Source organism: Callorhinus ursinus, unplaced genomic scaffold, assembly GCF_003265705.2.
Source record: "Callorhinus ursinus isolate GAN/ISIS: 27379988/994484 unplaced genomic scaffold, GSC_fseal_2.0 scaffold3, whole genome shotgun sequence".
Taxonomy (NCBI): domain Eukaryota; kingdom Metazoa; phylum Chordata; class Mammalia; order Carnivora; family Otariidae; genus Callorhinus; species Callorhinus ursinus.
The window spans coordinates 64,290,155-64,306,258 of record NW_027397065.1 but is presented as its reverse complement, the minus strand read 5'-3'; the positions used below and the strand labels follow the sequence as shown (position 1 = coordinate 64,306,258).

The 16,104-nt window shown below is 32.2% G+C and overlaps 1 protein-coding gene across 3 annotated transcripts in view; it reads left to right on the top strand.

The window, feature by feature from the left end:
* The window catches only part of NIPBL (NIPBL cohesin loading factor), a 201,984-nt gene that overhangs the window by 99,977 nt on the left and 85,903 nt on the right, over positions 1 to 16,104 (top strand). For all 3 annotated transcript variants that reach the window (XM_025867377.2, XM_025867379.2, XM_025867378.2), the window contains exons 5-9: positions 218 to 317; positions 844 to 995; positions 4,833 to 4,993; positions 5,916 to 6,012; positions 9,510 to 10,136. In XM_025867377.2, the coding sequence (XP_025723162.1) occupies positions 218 to 317; positions 844 to 995; positions 4,833 to 4,993; positions 5,916 to 6,012; positions 9,510 to 10,136 (1,137 nt within the window). The remainder of the gene's footprint in view (positions 1 to 217; positions 318 to 843; positions 996 to 4,832; positions 4,994 to 5,915; positions 6,013 to 9,509; positions 10,137 to 16,104) is intronic.

Sequence of the window (16,104 nt, the reverse complement as noted above, 5' to 3'; positions counted from 1 at the left end):
TTAGATAAAGTGACTTCTAAAGCTTCTTTTCAACTGTAAAGCTAAATGATAGGACGGTAAGTAAGCAAGTAAAAAAAAATTTTTTTTAATTAATTACCTGTCTCTGAACAGAAAGAACTTTTGAATGTTTGTGATAGAGCAATTGCTTTAAATTATTTAAAAGACATTTTACCATTAAAAGAAAATAACATGTTTTCCATTTTTATGTGATATGTAGGAATGATGATGTCTCAGTATAAACTTTCTCAGAATTCCATGCACAGTAGTCCTGCATCTTCCAATTATCAACAAACCACTATCTCACATAGCCCCTCCAGGTAATATATGCATCATTTTATGAAGTACTATTTTCTGTGATGAATATGCTCGTGAATACATACCTTTAGGTAATGGTGAATTATATGTAGTTGAAAAATTAAAATGCTTAGCTTTAAATAGTAATTCACATGAACATTTGTCTTAAAATGTTAGATGTAGAAATGCTCTAATATACTAATTGAAGTAGCTACCATTTTAGTAACCTTAATTCATAAAGACAAAATAATGTGTTTGAGATAATAAGAAAATTTATAGAGTAGAATTTAGGGAGCATGACTTTATCTTAAATGGATACTTTTATGCAAGTAAAATAAACAAATTACCTGTTTTTACAAATTGTTTAGTGTAACTCTTAAATTATGAATCATGAATAATTTTTATATTCTCTGTTTTTCAAAATTTACTATTTGCATAGATTTTGTTTTATACAAACCAAAGTTTGGAGAATTTTATGACAGTAAAATTTCAAGGAATAGCATATTTATTTCATTTCCTGATATTGTTTATTTGGATTTTGGGTTTTAGCCGGTTTGTGCCACCACAGACAAGCTCTGGGAACAGATTTATGCCACAACAAAATAGCCCAGTGCCTAGTCCATATGCCCCACAAAGCCCTGCAGGATACATGCCATATTCCCATCCTTCAAGTTACACAACACATCCACAGATGCAGCAAGGTAAGAAAGTTGGTTGTTTATTTATAGGGAATGCCTATAATTTCAAGCAAATTTATTTTTTCTTTTTATAATTTTTAAAATACAAACTAAAACTATCCTGAAATTCATCATTTGGGAGGTAAAAGAATCCCTGTCATATGATTCTTTGGATTAGGTTATTATACAATTGAGTATAGTTATGAAATTAGGAAATGTTCTTATTTTTCTTAATTCTCTTATTTCTTATTGGGCTTTCTCCTTACATAGCACTAAAGCCAAAGGAGAATTACGTTTTAATTGGTAAAGTATATATAGTATGAAAATTTTACTATGGAGTAAATACAGTGCTGGTAGAGAAAATCTTAGATGCAAAAATTTCTGGCATTAGATTACTAGTTCTCAGTTGTAATCAGTTGATAATAGGTCTTTTTAAGGCTATATTGCTTGCGGGGGGCCGCCTGGGTGGCTCAGTTGTTAGGCGTCTGCCTTCCGCTCTGGTCGTGATCCCAGGGTCCTGGGATGGAGCCTCACGTCGGGCTCTGTGCTCGGCGGGAAGCCTGCTTCTCCCTCTCCCACTCCCACTCCCCCTGCTTGTGTTCCCTCTCTCACTGTCTCTCTCTCTGTCAGGTGAATGGATAAAATCTTTAAAAAAAAAAAGTTATATTGCTTTGGGACATATGTCATGGCTTCTAAATAATTTTTTATTCGTAATGTAAATAAAGTATGTACTTAAAGTAAAAAAGTATATACTTTTTTTGAAAAATTTTAAAAAGTACAAAAGGGAATATAAAAATTTGTGTTTTTGTCCCCCATAATTAACAGCAAATTTTTAACATTTGCAGTCAGTTATTAGTTCCTGTGTGTATTCTTCTTTTCTATTTTGCATGGAGTCAAATGTCCTTTATGAACTTTTTAACTTACAGACTTTTAATTTAATCATCAATCAAAACAGCCATATTCTGGTCTCCCAAAACTAGATAATGAAATATTAGGTTGAGACTATTTTATACACTAATTTAAGGGAAAACTAGGAGGCAGATCACACATTTGGAATAGATACCTCCAAAATTACAGAATTTAGTTTGAGTGCGGAACATGAGTATGTATGTATTTTGTATGTTCTTGATACTTGTGAAATACTAGTATACTCTGGCACACAAAGGTACGAGGAACATTTTAACTGTAATGAAAGGAAAATGTTAAAAGGACACATTTGGGGGCACCTGGGTGGCTCGTCAGTTAAGCATCTGCCTTTGGCTCAGGTTGTGATCCCAGGGTCCTGGGATCAAGCTCCACATAGAGCTCTCTGCTCTCCCCCTGCTTGTGTTCCCTCTCTTGCTGTCCCTCTCTCTGTCAAATAAATAAATAAAATCTTTAAAAAAACCCGACACATTTGTTCCTTACGGAAATATCCACATACACATTCTTATGCGTAGGAAAGAACATAAGCTTTTACTCTGATTACTATTGTTTTTTAAACAAGATAAACCCAGGTTTTTCAAAAGTTGAAATCACAAAATCAGAAGAAATATTAGTTTGAGCGTCTGCCTGTTCAGCAATGAGTTACTTCTTGGAAATTCTCAGATATTTGAGAAACTAAAAATATTACTCAGGGATTAGCCCCACCTGGATATTAAGGTTACCATAAATAAGAAAATGTAGTGTGGTAGGCACAAATGGATAGGTAAATGGGACAGAAAAGAATCCAGAAATAAGGCAAATATATATATGGAAATTTAGAGTATGTGGAAGGTAACATTTAAAATTTTTTTCAACCTGTTACAAAAATTTTAGCTGTGTAGAAAAGGTGAAAGATGAGCACAGTGAGCCCCTTCATCAACAGGCATCATAACTCTTTGCCATTAAATACATCTGCTAGGAAGAAGGAAGTTATATAAACACTAGATGTAATAATTCACCTCTAAAAAAATTAAGAACAGTTCTGTACTATCATTTAACATCCTGTCTATATTCAGTTTTCACCAGTTGTCCCAAATATGTCTTTCTTACCCTTTTTTTTCTCTTCAAAACGTGCTCTGATTAGAGATGTGAATCAAAATTAAAATGAAATAAAATTTTATATTAACTCTATTAGTAAACATTTTTTAGTTATGTGATATCTAGTATCAACAAATGTGCAGGGAAATTTTAACTTCCTACATTCTTCATAGGGATATAAATTGGTACAATCTTTTTAGAGAGCATTTTGACAATATCATAATTTGAAATGTATATGCATCCTTTAGTAGTTCAAATTCTCCCTCCCTTAAGAAGAGGGAAGGCGATAAAACATACTCAATTTTATCTGTAAGTTCTACCATGTGCTGAGACAATTAGTTATTCATATGGAAAAAAGTAAAATTGAATTCCTATCTCAACTACACAGAAAGATAAGATGGATTAAAGACCTAAGTGTGACAAAAAACAAAACTGTAAAATTTTAAAAAGAAAGTGTAGAAGACTGTCTTTTTATGTTTTTGTGTTAAGGAGGGAATCTGAATGGCCAGTATACATGAAAAGATGCTTGGCTTCACTATTAATCAAGAAAATGTAAAAATTAAAATGAAAATCAGAGACCTTTCCCATTCTCAGGATGACAAACATTGTTGACAAGAATATAGAGTAGTAAGAACTCTCATATACTACCAGTAGAGTACAAATGGACATAAGTAATTTGGAAAGCTATTTGTTAAAATTTAGTAAGGTTTAAAAATATATAGTAAGGTTTACAAATGGACATAAGTAATTTGGAAAGCTATTTGTTAACATTTAGTAAGGTTTAAAAATGAACCTGGGTGGCTCAGTCAGTTAAGTGTCTGCCTTCAGCTCAGGTCATGATCTCAGGGTCCTGGGATTGAGCCCCCAGTTGGGCTCCCTCCTCAGCAGGGAGCCTGCTTCTCCCTCTCCCACGCTGCTCCCCCTGCTTGTGCTCTCTCACTCTCTCTGTCAAATAAATAAATAAAATATTTAAAAAAATAAAAATGGGCCTATCCAGCAGTTTCATTCCTAGACACATTTGTAAAAAAGTCCTGTACAAGAAGAATACAATACAGGTACATGTATACATGTACAAGAATATGCGTTGTTTATGACAGCAAAAATACTGAAGCAGTCTAAACATTGAACATAAGAATGGAATATTGTGTACATTATGCAGCAGAATATATTTGTTTAAAATATGTGAATTTGGGCCGCCTGGGTGGCTCAGTTGTTAAACGTCTGCCTTCGGCTCAGGTCATGGTCCCAGGGTCCTGGGATCAAGCCACACATTGGGCTCCCTGCTTGGCAGGAAGCCTGCTTCTCCCTCTTCCACTCCCCCTGCTTGTGTTCCCTCTCTTGCTGTGTCTCTCTCTGACAAATAAATCTTTAAAAAAATTAAAAATATTATGTGAATTTAACACTACATATATAAAAATGGATAAATTTCAACATATTGAAATAAGCAAATTAGAGAAGGATATATGTACGTACATATAGCATACCACTTATATAAAATTATATGTGAAACAGTGCTCTGTATTATTTAGGAATATATTCATTTATAGTAAAGGCATAAAGGTAATTCATAGAGTAAACTGTGAATTCAATATGGTGGTTACTTTTATGAAGTGAGGGGGAGGAAACAGAGGAGAGGAATATGCAGATATTGGAGAGCTTCAACCTTATCTGATGTTTTATTTCTTTTCAAAAATGGGTCTGAATGATGTGGTACAGTGTTAAGATTTGATCAAGCATTAGTACATGAGTGCTCATTATTATTTTCTGTAATTTCTGTATGCTTAAAATATTTTGTGAACAATCGTTATTTTAACAGTTTATTTTTATAAAGCTTTTTCTTTTTATTCTTATTAATTTCAGCATCAGTATCAAGTCCCATTGTTGCAGGTGGTTTGAGAAACATACATGATAATAAAGTTTCTGGTCCGTTGTCTGGCAATTCAGCTAATCATCATGCTGATAATCCTAGACATGGCTCAAGTGACGACTACCTACACATGGTGCACAGGCTAAGTAGTGACGTATGTAATATATTAGTTATCATTGAGGTAATAAGATAGTGTTAATATTTGTTTCATGACCTATTTTGATTCCATAGTTTAAATGGTATCTACTGTATATCAAGGGTTATACCATGTCTGAGAATCTAGCTATGAACAATTTGGTTCCTGTACCCACAAGCTTAGTCTAGAGTAAGATTGGTAAACTAGCCAGTAGTTTGGCCTACAACTAAAAATGGCTTTTACATTTTTAAACAAGAACAAAGAACAGTATGTGACAGAAATTATATGTGGCCCATAAAGCCTAAAATATTTACTATCTGTCCCTTTACAGAAGTTTGCCAATCCTTGCTGTAGAAGTTTTGGTTCTTAATGAAATATAGTTTCATTTTTAAATACTTATTCACACAAAAATGTTCCTTTAAATAATGAACCTTTATTAGTACATAGTTCTTTTTCCCTCTAGGACTTGCACATAACTTTATTCCCTGAAATTTAAGGTTGCTTTGATGTTTTAAGATATTCCATGTACTGGAATTGGTTTTGTGGTATCATCAGATAAGTTATATGTTACTGGTTTGGTGGTATTACCAGATAAGTTATATGTATATAAGGATAACAAAGATGACCGTGAACTCTGCCCTCTAGGCGTTTATAGCCTGGTAGGGTGTTCACAGCTCCTTTTGTAGAAAATAGTAAAAATGGAGCATAGTAGTAATACCAGTTTTCTTATTCATTGCCACGCATAGGCTGTTGATTCTTTTGGATACAATTTCAAATCTTCTAAGATTTACCATGAAGAAAACAGGAAAGTGCAGAAGAATTATGCTTTTGAATACCAGCACTTTACTTGTCAGTAGTTTATGTCTTTTATTGGTCTGTTTAAGATTTCTCTAAAGCCTCTCCTGTCATTTAAGGTATAAATTTTATACTCTATTCTTAGGATGGAGATTCTTCAACAATGAGGAATGCTGCATCTTTTCCCTTGAGGTCTCCACAACCAGTATGCTCCCCTGCTGGAAGTGATGGAACTCCTAAAGGTATTATAGTAACTAAAATTTCCTTCAGCATTTCATACACACACACACACACACACACACACACACACACACACACACTCTTTTTTTTTTTTAATTGGGGTGGGTGAGAGAATCTTAGCAGGCTCCAAACGCAGGGCTCAATCTCACAACCTTGAGATCATAACGTGGGCTAAAATCAAGATTTGGACACTTAACATGCAGGCGCCATGCAGGCGCCCTAGTATTTCCTATTTCAAGTTGAGTAAAGAGCTCAAAGTTCTTAGTTGCAGATATCACAAACTGTTCTTTATTGTTTTTCATTTATTGTGGGAAAGAAACAAACCTGTAGTTATCCCTATAAACTTTTGATAGTGTTTTCAGATATATACAGCATTGTTCTCACTGATAAATCCAGTCGTCTTTTCAAACCACAGTCTTCTTATCCTCTCTTAAACGTTTGAAATTATTGATCTACTTTCCCCATCATCCACCTTCCCAAAAAAACATTTCATATCAAGTCCACTGGTTTTCCTCATACTTACTTTATTTCATTGTTGTTGTTTTTTTCATTAGCTCTTCTATCTGCTCTCTCATTCCTCAAGATTTCTGTCATTAGACTTTTTAATCTCCCATTATACTTTTCTCCTTGGCTGTTTTACTCAGTTTTGGTAACAGCATTGATTACTTTTATGAACAGGATTGCCAAATTAATGTCTTTGGCTCCAGTCCTGTGTCCCAAGTTGTAATTATTGTTTCCAAACAAAATTTCCTCATGGCTAGCTGGTATTTCAAATTCATTTTCAAGATTGTTCTCACTGTTCTTTTTGCCATTCAATTTAATTTAATGCCATTCCAGTCCTGAATCATCATTAAGTTGTCTCTCATCTCTCATGTAGTCACTTGTCAAAATCAGGCCTATTCTGTTTTACCTTTCTAAATGTCTTACACATATTTGGTTTCTGCTTATTAAAATCCTATCTTTTCAAGTTCCAAGTTAAATGGATGATCTTCCACGGATCCTTTTGTCCTAATCTTCTTAAACCATTCATTAGTTTAAATATTTTCTAATAACTTATCCTGTACTATTTTATGGACATGAATTTTATCTTCAAATTCCCAAAGAACCTTGTGTGAATTTTTGTATATACTAGATTCATAAAATTGTGAATTTAAGGCCAGGTTTGGGCCTTTTTTTTAGAAGTACTTAAAATTAAAGTGTGATAATTTGAATTATCTGAGTTATTGGAAGAGAATATTGTATTCCGTGTTAAAGAATTAGCTTGTAATTAATTGCAATATAGCTGATAATAAATTTTTTCTATCCATGAGAATTTCTAATTATAGCCTTCTAAATCATGGGCTGGTGTGCCTCTTATTATAAAGATATTTTTTTTCACAGATTGTCTCTAATCAAAGAGTTGGAACACATTCTTCCTGGGGTGAAAGTTGAACTTTTATGAGCCATTCTTATTCTATAATTCTATGAATTTTCTGGGATAAAAATAACTCAGCTTATGAAAGAGAGAGCAGCTTTCAGAATAACTCTATTTGTAGGGTAGGCATCAAAGTTAGGTACATATCTCACAAGTATTGTCAGAGTGAGAAATTATTCAGACTGCCCTGGAGAAGTAACAGTGGGATAGCTGGTTGATCTAGATAATCAGTCTATTTTTCTTCTAACTCTTGAGGATGGATGGATGGATGGATGGATGGATAACTTTAGATAGAAAGAAAAAAACTTTAGAACAACTTCTTGAACACATTATTCATCAGAAACCTCTGCTTCTGTTCATGAGGTTGTTTTCCAACTAGTTTTGAAGGTTGAATGCATTGTCAGTCTGATTTATAGATGAACTGTTGGAATTTAAGTTTGTTCTAAAATATATATAATTAGTCACATAAATTTTAAATACAAAGACAATATGGTATATTGTAACTCAGATGTTAGAAAAATCTGGGTTTAAATTTTTCAGGTTTGCTAGCCATATAACCTTGGGCAGGTTGCTTAACCACTATAAGCTTCATGTTCCTTTCTGCAAAATAGTGATAATAATACAAATCAAGGTTGTTGTAAGTTATTTAAATGAATTGATGTACAAAGCACCTTGCACACGCTCTGACACAAAGTAAATGGTCCAAAAATGTTAGTTTCATTTCTTTTTAACTTCCCATATAAGCTGTCTAAAAACACTATCTGTTGATATAACTTCAAACTAGCATTTCTCGTAAATTGCTTCACTTACATCTTGGGACACCTGGGTGGCTCAGTCAGTTAAGCGTCTGCCTTTGGCTCAAGTCATGATCTCAGGGTCCTGGGATCAAGCCCCACATCAGGCTCCTTGCTCGGCGGGGAGCCTGCTTCTCCCTCTGCCTGCCACTCCCCCTGCTTGTGCTCTCTCTGCCTCTCTCCCTTTGACAAATAAATAAATAAAATCTTTAAAAAAAAAAAAAATTGCTTCAGTTGCATCTTTATCACATTTTATCTAATAGATATGTTCTCTAAAAAGTTATATTTTTATATATCACACTTTAGATATATTAACATTGCTGATTGAAAGGGCAGATTTCTGTATCATGGAAAAATCATATATATATACTGAAACCTTAATTTAAGATAAGTCTAGGTTTAAGTTCTTTCTATAAAGCACTTTCATCCTGACTGATTTTTATAATTTCCTATGGGTTTTTTTAAACATTTTATAGTCTAATGATAAGAAATATAGCAATTATACTTTTATTTCTGAAGCATATCAATACATTTTTCCTCATTTAACAGCTTGTTATCTAGGAGAATTTTTCCATTTGATTAGCTTATTTTTACCACTACCTTGTATCGTATGCATTTGTAAATTAATGGGATCTGGGCTGAAGATATTTTATTGAGCCTTGATACTTGCTGGACTTGCATATTTTTCTAATAGAGGGAGGATTAGCAAGCTGAAGAGAGTATGTGAATGATGTTAAGTGGGGGGAGAAAGAACACCACATAAAGGTATAAATCAGTATTTTACCACCAGTTTGTGAAGTAAGTGAAGATTCTAAAAATTGTAATTGTTCCCACTTTCTTTTTCTTATACCAGTAAATATTCATGTGAGTGTAGTTTCTAGGATTAATTTGTTAATTATAATTTGACAGACTTATTCTTACTTTAGACTTGTCAGCTTTTCTAGATAATAAGTGAAAGAATAGAGAGTATTTGTCCAAAATATTTGTGTTGTATCATCTTTACAATGAACTCCTTTGCTGTTTTCAAGCTAAGTATATTTTATAGGGACAGAAATAGAAACAACATAATACTGGTCTGGAAGATGGAATATTCATACTTAAATTTAAACTTGGATCATCTGTGAGCAAGCTAGGCTTTCTTTTTGTATTTTGTAAATAAGGTGCTGAGATTAGATAATTTCCTAATATTTTTCTTGCATTACGATGTTGTCACTTGTTTAATATTTCTATCACAGTGTAAGAAAATGTAAAACTAGCACAATTGTTCATTCCTGTTGAATTGCTTTTGCAGGATCAAGACCACCTTTAATCCTTCAGTCTCAGCCTCTACCTTGCTCATCACCTCGAGATGTTCCACCAGACATCTTGCTAGATTCTCCAGAAAGAAAACAAAAGAAGCAAAAGAAAATGAAATTAGGCAAGGATGAAAAAGACCAGAGTGAGAAAGCTGCAATGTATGATATCATTAGTTCTCCATCCAAGGACTCTACTAAACTTACATTAAGACTTTCTCGTGTAAGGTCTTCAGACATGGACCAGCAAGAGGATATGCTTTCTGGTATGGAAAATAGCAATGTTTCAGAAAATGATATTCCTTTTAATGTGCAGTACCCAGGACAGACTTCAAAAACACCCATTACTCCACAGGATGTAAACCGCCCACTAAACGCTGCTCAGTGTTTGTCGCAGCAAGAACAAACAGCATTCCTTCCAGCAAATCAAGTGCCTGTTTTACAACAGAACACTTCAGTTGCTACAAAACAGCCCCAGACTTCTGTGGTACAGAATCAGCAGCAGATATCACAACAGGGACCTATATATGATGAAGTGGAATTGGATGCATTAGCTGAAATTGAACGAATAGAGAGAGAATCAGCTATTGAAAGGGAGCGCTTTTCAAAAGAAGTTCAAGACAAAGGTAAAATAATCTCATTACTACCACTTCATACTCTGGGCAAATGTATAATTAATAATGTAAAAAAAACGTTTTTTTAGTTACTCTTTTTTTTCCCATTATATTTTATAATTCATTATATCTCAGTTATATTTTTATTACTAATGCTCATACCTCAGAAGTTAAAATCTTGATTTTTTATTTCATTTTTTATTTGAAACAATTATCTGAGATTTGGTAATTCTGCATCACAGGTCTATTCACCTATTATGTATCAAATGATATTATCTGTGCTTGTCTACCAAAATGAACGTTAGTATTTCACATGTATTTTCTGTAAGTTATGTTAGTATAGTTTTGCATCTTCACCTTTTTTTCTTTCAAAACCAGGGTAACTGATAATTATTTTGAACCAGTACATTTAAGAAAAGTTTGTGTGTATCTTTATTTAGTGAGATTTTTCACTTTGTTTCCAATCCTGCCATCTCTTAATAATATAGTTTGGGTTTGTTTTGTTTTGTTTAGTAAAAAAATTTTGGAAAGAATTTTAAATTAATATTAAGTAGCAAACCTTTAAGGGTCAAGGATCTTTTTTGGTGATTAGATTTAAGTGTTCCCTTTTGTCTGAGTAGTGTGTTAGGATGGAGTGTCAAGACACCTATTCTCTGAATTTATGGGCTTTTTTTGTGCTTTATAAAAAATTATAATCAAAAGTAACTCCCTATTAAATTCTAGATTATTTGGTGAATATTAGATACAAAACTCTTGAAAATTTTGATAGACTGATGAATCAGTCTAATTACTAATTGAAATTAGTAATGTAATTTATGGATTTGATGTCTTTACCAGATTCATATACACATTTGACTACCCAAACCAAAGTATACTTTATGCTTTAATTTTATAGTTAAATATTCCAGGTTGTTATATAGTTCTCATATTTTCTTTTTGGTAATTATGAAACAAAATTTCATAAAGTCGAGTAGAACTTTTTATATATGATCTTGTTCATTATGTGACAGGATCATTTCTAGATAATTGTGTTTCTAAGAAACATGCTGAAGATTTATTATATTTTCTATCATGATGGATCTTTTTAACATTATTGAAAAAACAGACATTATTTAGTAATTATTGTACTGTGGTGTTTGGTAAGTGCCTAGATCACAGGTTGGTGCAAATAAAGAGACTGCCAGAAGTCTTTATTTTATTGGCTAGGGAACTGGAATTTTTTTAAAGTACTAAACTCTTGATGTTAAGGATGACATACAGTGTTCTTATTCTTTCGTTTAGTAATGTGGGGTTCAGGAAGTAATAACTATAGAGATTCCAGAATGTATCTCCTCCTCTAACGACTTTTATGAAAGTATATGCATGTCAAATGAAAAGAGCAGTATTATTTAACTTCTCTTGATGGTATTAATCCCAAATTCCTGAATCCTATGACAGTTTTGCAAGGAACATAAAATTGTAATTTCTTGACTGACAAATATTAGTTGCCTTGAGAACTGAATTTTTGCATGACATTTTAATCTGTGTTTTTGGAAATTATGTTCTCAAAAAGGAGCTTAATTTTTTAAATGATTTTTTAATAGTTGGTAGGAACAAAAACAGAGGAAATGGTACTTTTTTTTTATTTACTTTCCTGAACTTTTATTGTATATTTGTTGAAGCCGAAGTTTTTACTTTTAAAAACTGAAAGAAAATAAGGATAGTAAATAAGGCTAATTGCATAATACCAAACTTATTTTAGACTACTAACTTTTTTTAGGGGAAATAAAACAAATTCAGCCAATAGCATACTGTTCTTTCAGAAACTTGTAATATATATTTTACTTTTCATTAATCAATTTTCTCTGTAATCTATGATAGCGTGCCTATAACAAAAGTTAATTGAAAAGTTGAGTGAACCGAATTGACTTAAAATTTTGAATTCTCTAAGTGGACTTACAGAGGTGTCTGGTGATATAAGGTTAAAGGAATAAATGTTCATTGGAACTACCTGATTCTTAGTTTGATTTAGATGATTTAGTATGTGTATTTTCCCAAATTGGTTATGCTGATTTTTGTCTACCTCAAATTAGTGCTGTCATTTCTGACTTGTTTGCTGAAAGCCATGCTCCCATTATTTTGTGGCTTTATTTGAAAACCTTTGGAATTGAGGTGCCACCTAACACCCCTGATTTGAACCTTGTCATTTTGTATTCAGTTTCTGCACTGTGTGGTGGGCTAGTGTTTTATATTATAAGAGTTAACTTGAGATTTTGGAAAGATTAAAGGTCTGGTATGTTGCTCTAAGACTGTAGGTGAGGTCATAAATAAAAGCAACATTTTCTGAAGTGGTAGTTTTATAGTCAGCCCTTGAGAATTGAAATATTTCCTTGAAATGAATTTATTACTAGTTACCATTACATTTTAGGACTAAATTGTGAAATTGATATTTACTGCATTCTAAGGTATGGCACTGAGAACTTTTTTATAACTATTGGTAACTATTGGTGGTGGTAAGGAACAAAAAAGACTACTTGTTTTACTGAGAGCTCTCTTATAGGGTCTGTGCTTGTTTCCCATTATATTCATTTATTATGAGAAATGCTTCCTTTCAGTAGACCAGAAATGAAAAAACTATGGCTTATAAATAAGATTAGAAAGTTTAACACACATGGTTGTTTGATCATTATGCAGTTTAAGAAAAGGGATAGAATACTCTTAAGAAATACTTTACCTAGGCTGTGGCAGAACCTCTGTTCCACACATAGAGGACACCCTTCTGGCTGCTAGGTATTTATGTCCCTTGGCCTGTTCTCCCTTCTTTGGGTAGTTTTATGTACACTGATAGGTTAAATCTCTGTAACAATATTTTATAATATTCTTAAAGGACCTTTTTGCTCAGCCTCTGCTCATATTTTCAATGTCTAATTACATAAATTAATTTTAAATGGCTGTTCATCTTTGCTTCTGGGATGACCTATCATAGACATTAATATCTCCTCCATGTGCTGAAAATTCCTGCTTTCTTTTGCCAAAGAGGGGTTTCTTTGTTCATCTTTGCCTATTTCATCTTTTCTCAAGGTCCACTTTCCATGTTAGTAAGTATGAGGAATGGCCTAGCCTAGCTACTAATGTCTTTTATAATATTATGATATTCTTACACTATAACCCTTATAAAAAGTAAATTACCTACTGTCATTTGGAATAAGAGACTAGATGGAAATAGGACAGTTAGCCACTTAGTTTATACTGCAGTTTAAGGTTGGGATGTTTTCATTTTTCATAATTGGCTACTATGTGTATAATTGTGTTTTAAGAGTTTTCAGTTATCAATTGTAAATTAAAGCAAGTGATATAGTTTGTTTCTTACAAGAATAATCAAGTTCAGAATTTCTCTAATGGCTGGATCTTATTTTCATATCAGCATCTAGATGACAAGTATTGTTGGTTTTGAAATTATGGTATCTTTTTGTATGCATTTTCTTCAGGACTATAATGCAGTCTGATAGCTAAAGTTATGGTACCCTGTGCTGAAAAGGGCTTAAAGATAATCAGTGTCCCAAATATTGAAATTATTCTTTATAGAGATGGCTTTCCATCATTAGGTGAAAGTTATGATGTAATGAAGACTGATAACAAAAGTGGATAGACAAAAGTGACGTGCAGATTCAGAGCCACTTTACAGGAATAAGTTCATGGTGGAACTGAATCAGATCAAGTGAATCAGACCTGCGTGCTCTTAACATATTCAAGAATCCTTGCAGCAGTAATGGAATTTTTCCCGGTTTTACAGAAGAGGTGACGTACTTTTCAATAGTTGAAAAATTAAAACTTTGTATTTAGCAATATATTGTGCATAATGGAAAAAATTACAAGATCTTTCCCAATCTTAGCATATTACTCATGTGCAAATGCTTTCATTTATTTTTATTATAAATAATCGTAGCATCTATAGTTTAAGATAACTAAATCAAACATAACAATTTCTTTGAAATTAAGCTATGCTAAATTTCTATTTTAATGATAAATGATAATTTGAAATGAGGTTAATTATCTATAAACTCTTAAGTATTTTGTAATCCTTTAAATTTAGCCTTTAAGGTATTTTGATGTTAATGTTCAGAAGAAAGACTGATTGCTCATATTAATAAAAGGATGAGCCACAGATTTCTTAAGAGAAATCTTCAAGATGCCTGAGTTTTGTGATGTCATTATGGTTCTTAAGTACACTTAGGTTACCATTTTAATGACTTTCACAAGCATGTTTCATTGAAAAATATAAAAATTTTCAACTAGATTATACTATTTCGATTTCTAGATTCTTGTCCTAAAGGTTTAAGGGTATAAGGTGATAAAGCATCCCATTTATGAGGTAGTAATTATTTGGTGTGCCATATGGTAAGATGTAAAGATTATTTTGTGTGGCAGAACATTACAAAATAAAATTAAGGAAACATAAATTTAATATTCTGAGTGCTTTCTTCTTAAGTATCGAGGCAGAAAGTTTCATATACGTTCTTGCCAGGGTAGTTTTAACTGGGGAAAATAGTTAGATGATAAGATATTTTATTAATATTATCAGGTAGTTATTTTACAAATGGAGCATATGTGACGGTAGACTTGACTTCCGAATAACTAAGAACCAGAATGACTTACTTCTAAAAAAAAATTACTAGCAAATATTTGAGTAAAATTTTAGTAAAATATTTTACTAGACTTTAAACTGGAATGGACTGGTGCTTCTCACTTTGAAAATAAAATGATGGAACTTTGGTGTATAAAAGCAACATTACCATTAAAAGTTTTTGTTTTTTTCAAACTTGGTTTTCTAACAATAAGAGGTTATTTTTTAATGGTCATTTTGACTTTTAACCTTGTTTTCCTTAAATGATATTCATCACATTAATGAATATCATAAGGGAATCTAGAGGTTTTCCTATAAAAATGATTTAAAATGACTTTTAAAACAAAGCCAGGCAATTCAGAAGTAAATATTAAAGCAGACAAAACTTTAAGGTGCTATAATACAACTATTCCCAAGAACTAACTAGAGATTCAGTTTGTAGAAAATGACCTAGCAGCCTCTTGAGTCAAGTGGAATCATGCACAGAAATACATAACTTAAAAATACCTTGACATTTTATTGTGGTGGTAGATTTGTGTTTGTGTGTATTTTTGTCTTTACATTTCAGAATACCATAAATTATTTCTTAACTGAGGCCAGTATATAGATCCCTATAACCTTATATCAAAGAACCAAAGCATTTTTCTTAAGTGGAAGTTGCTTTTAAGACAGGATTTATCTAAAAAGTCCTTCTATGCGTCTCATTTTTATACTTACAATATTAATGTTTCCTTATTTTAAATATACTTCTAATGTGTGTTAGCTTTTAAATTCCATTTGTGCTGTTGACACCTTGAAGAATTTGAATCCTGGATCAAAGGTTAATGACAAACGATTAAACTCTTTTTTTTCCCTTATTCTCCTCATTTACCTTTTTTCAGTGGCATGATTTCTATTTTCTTTTGGGTTTTATTCTTTTCCATACTTGTCTTACATGTTGTAAAAGCTTATGTTTCCTGTTTATTATGTTAGCAGTACGGGCACTTAGTAATTTTTGGTTCAGGGTTAAATGATCTTAAATGAGAACGTGTGATTTATAACTGATTGCCTTATTCTTATGTAAAGAATCTGGTTTATCCTTTACATATACAAACATAAATATATGTTTGTATTTAATGTATTATAAGTTCTATTTATTTTATACTCTTGGGCTTATTTATATAATCAACAAATACACTGTTAAATTCTTGTTACTATAGTCACTAATATTTATTGAGGTACAGCAACCATGAATATTTCCTTAAACCTTGGTTTAAAAGTATGTGATTCATGCCTGCTATTTTATACATACATATTGACATTTGCATTCACCACATTTAAAAAAACATTGTGACTTAAAGAAATATCAAAGTCCATATGGCTTTTAATAAGATAAGA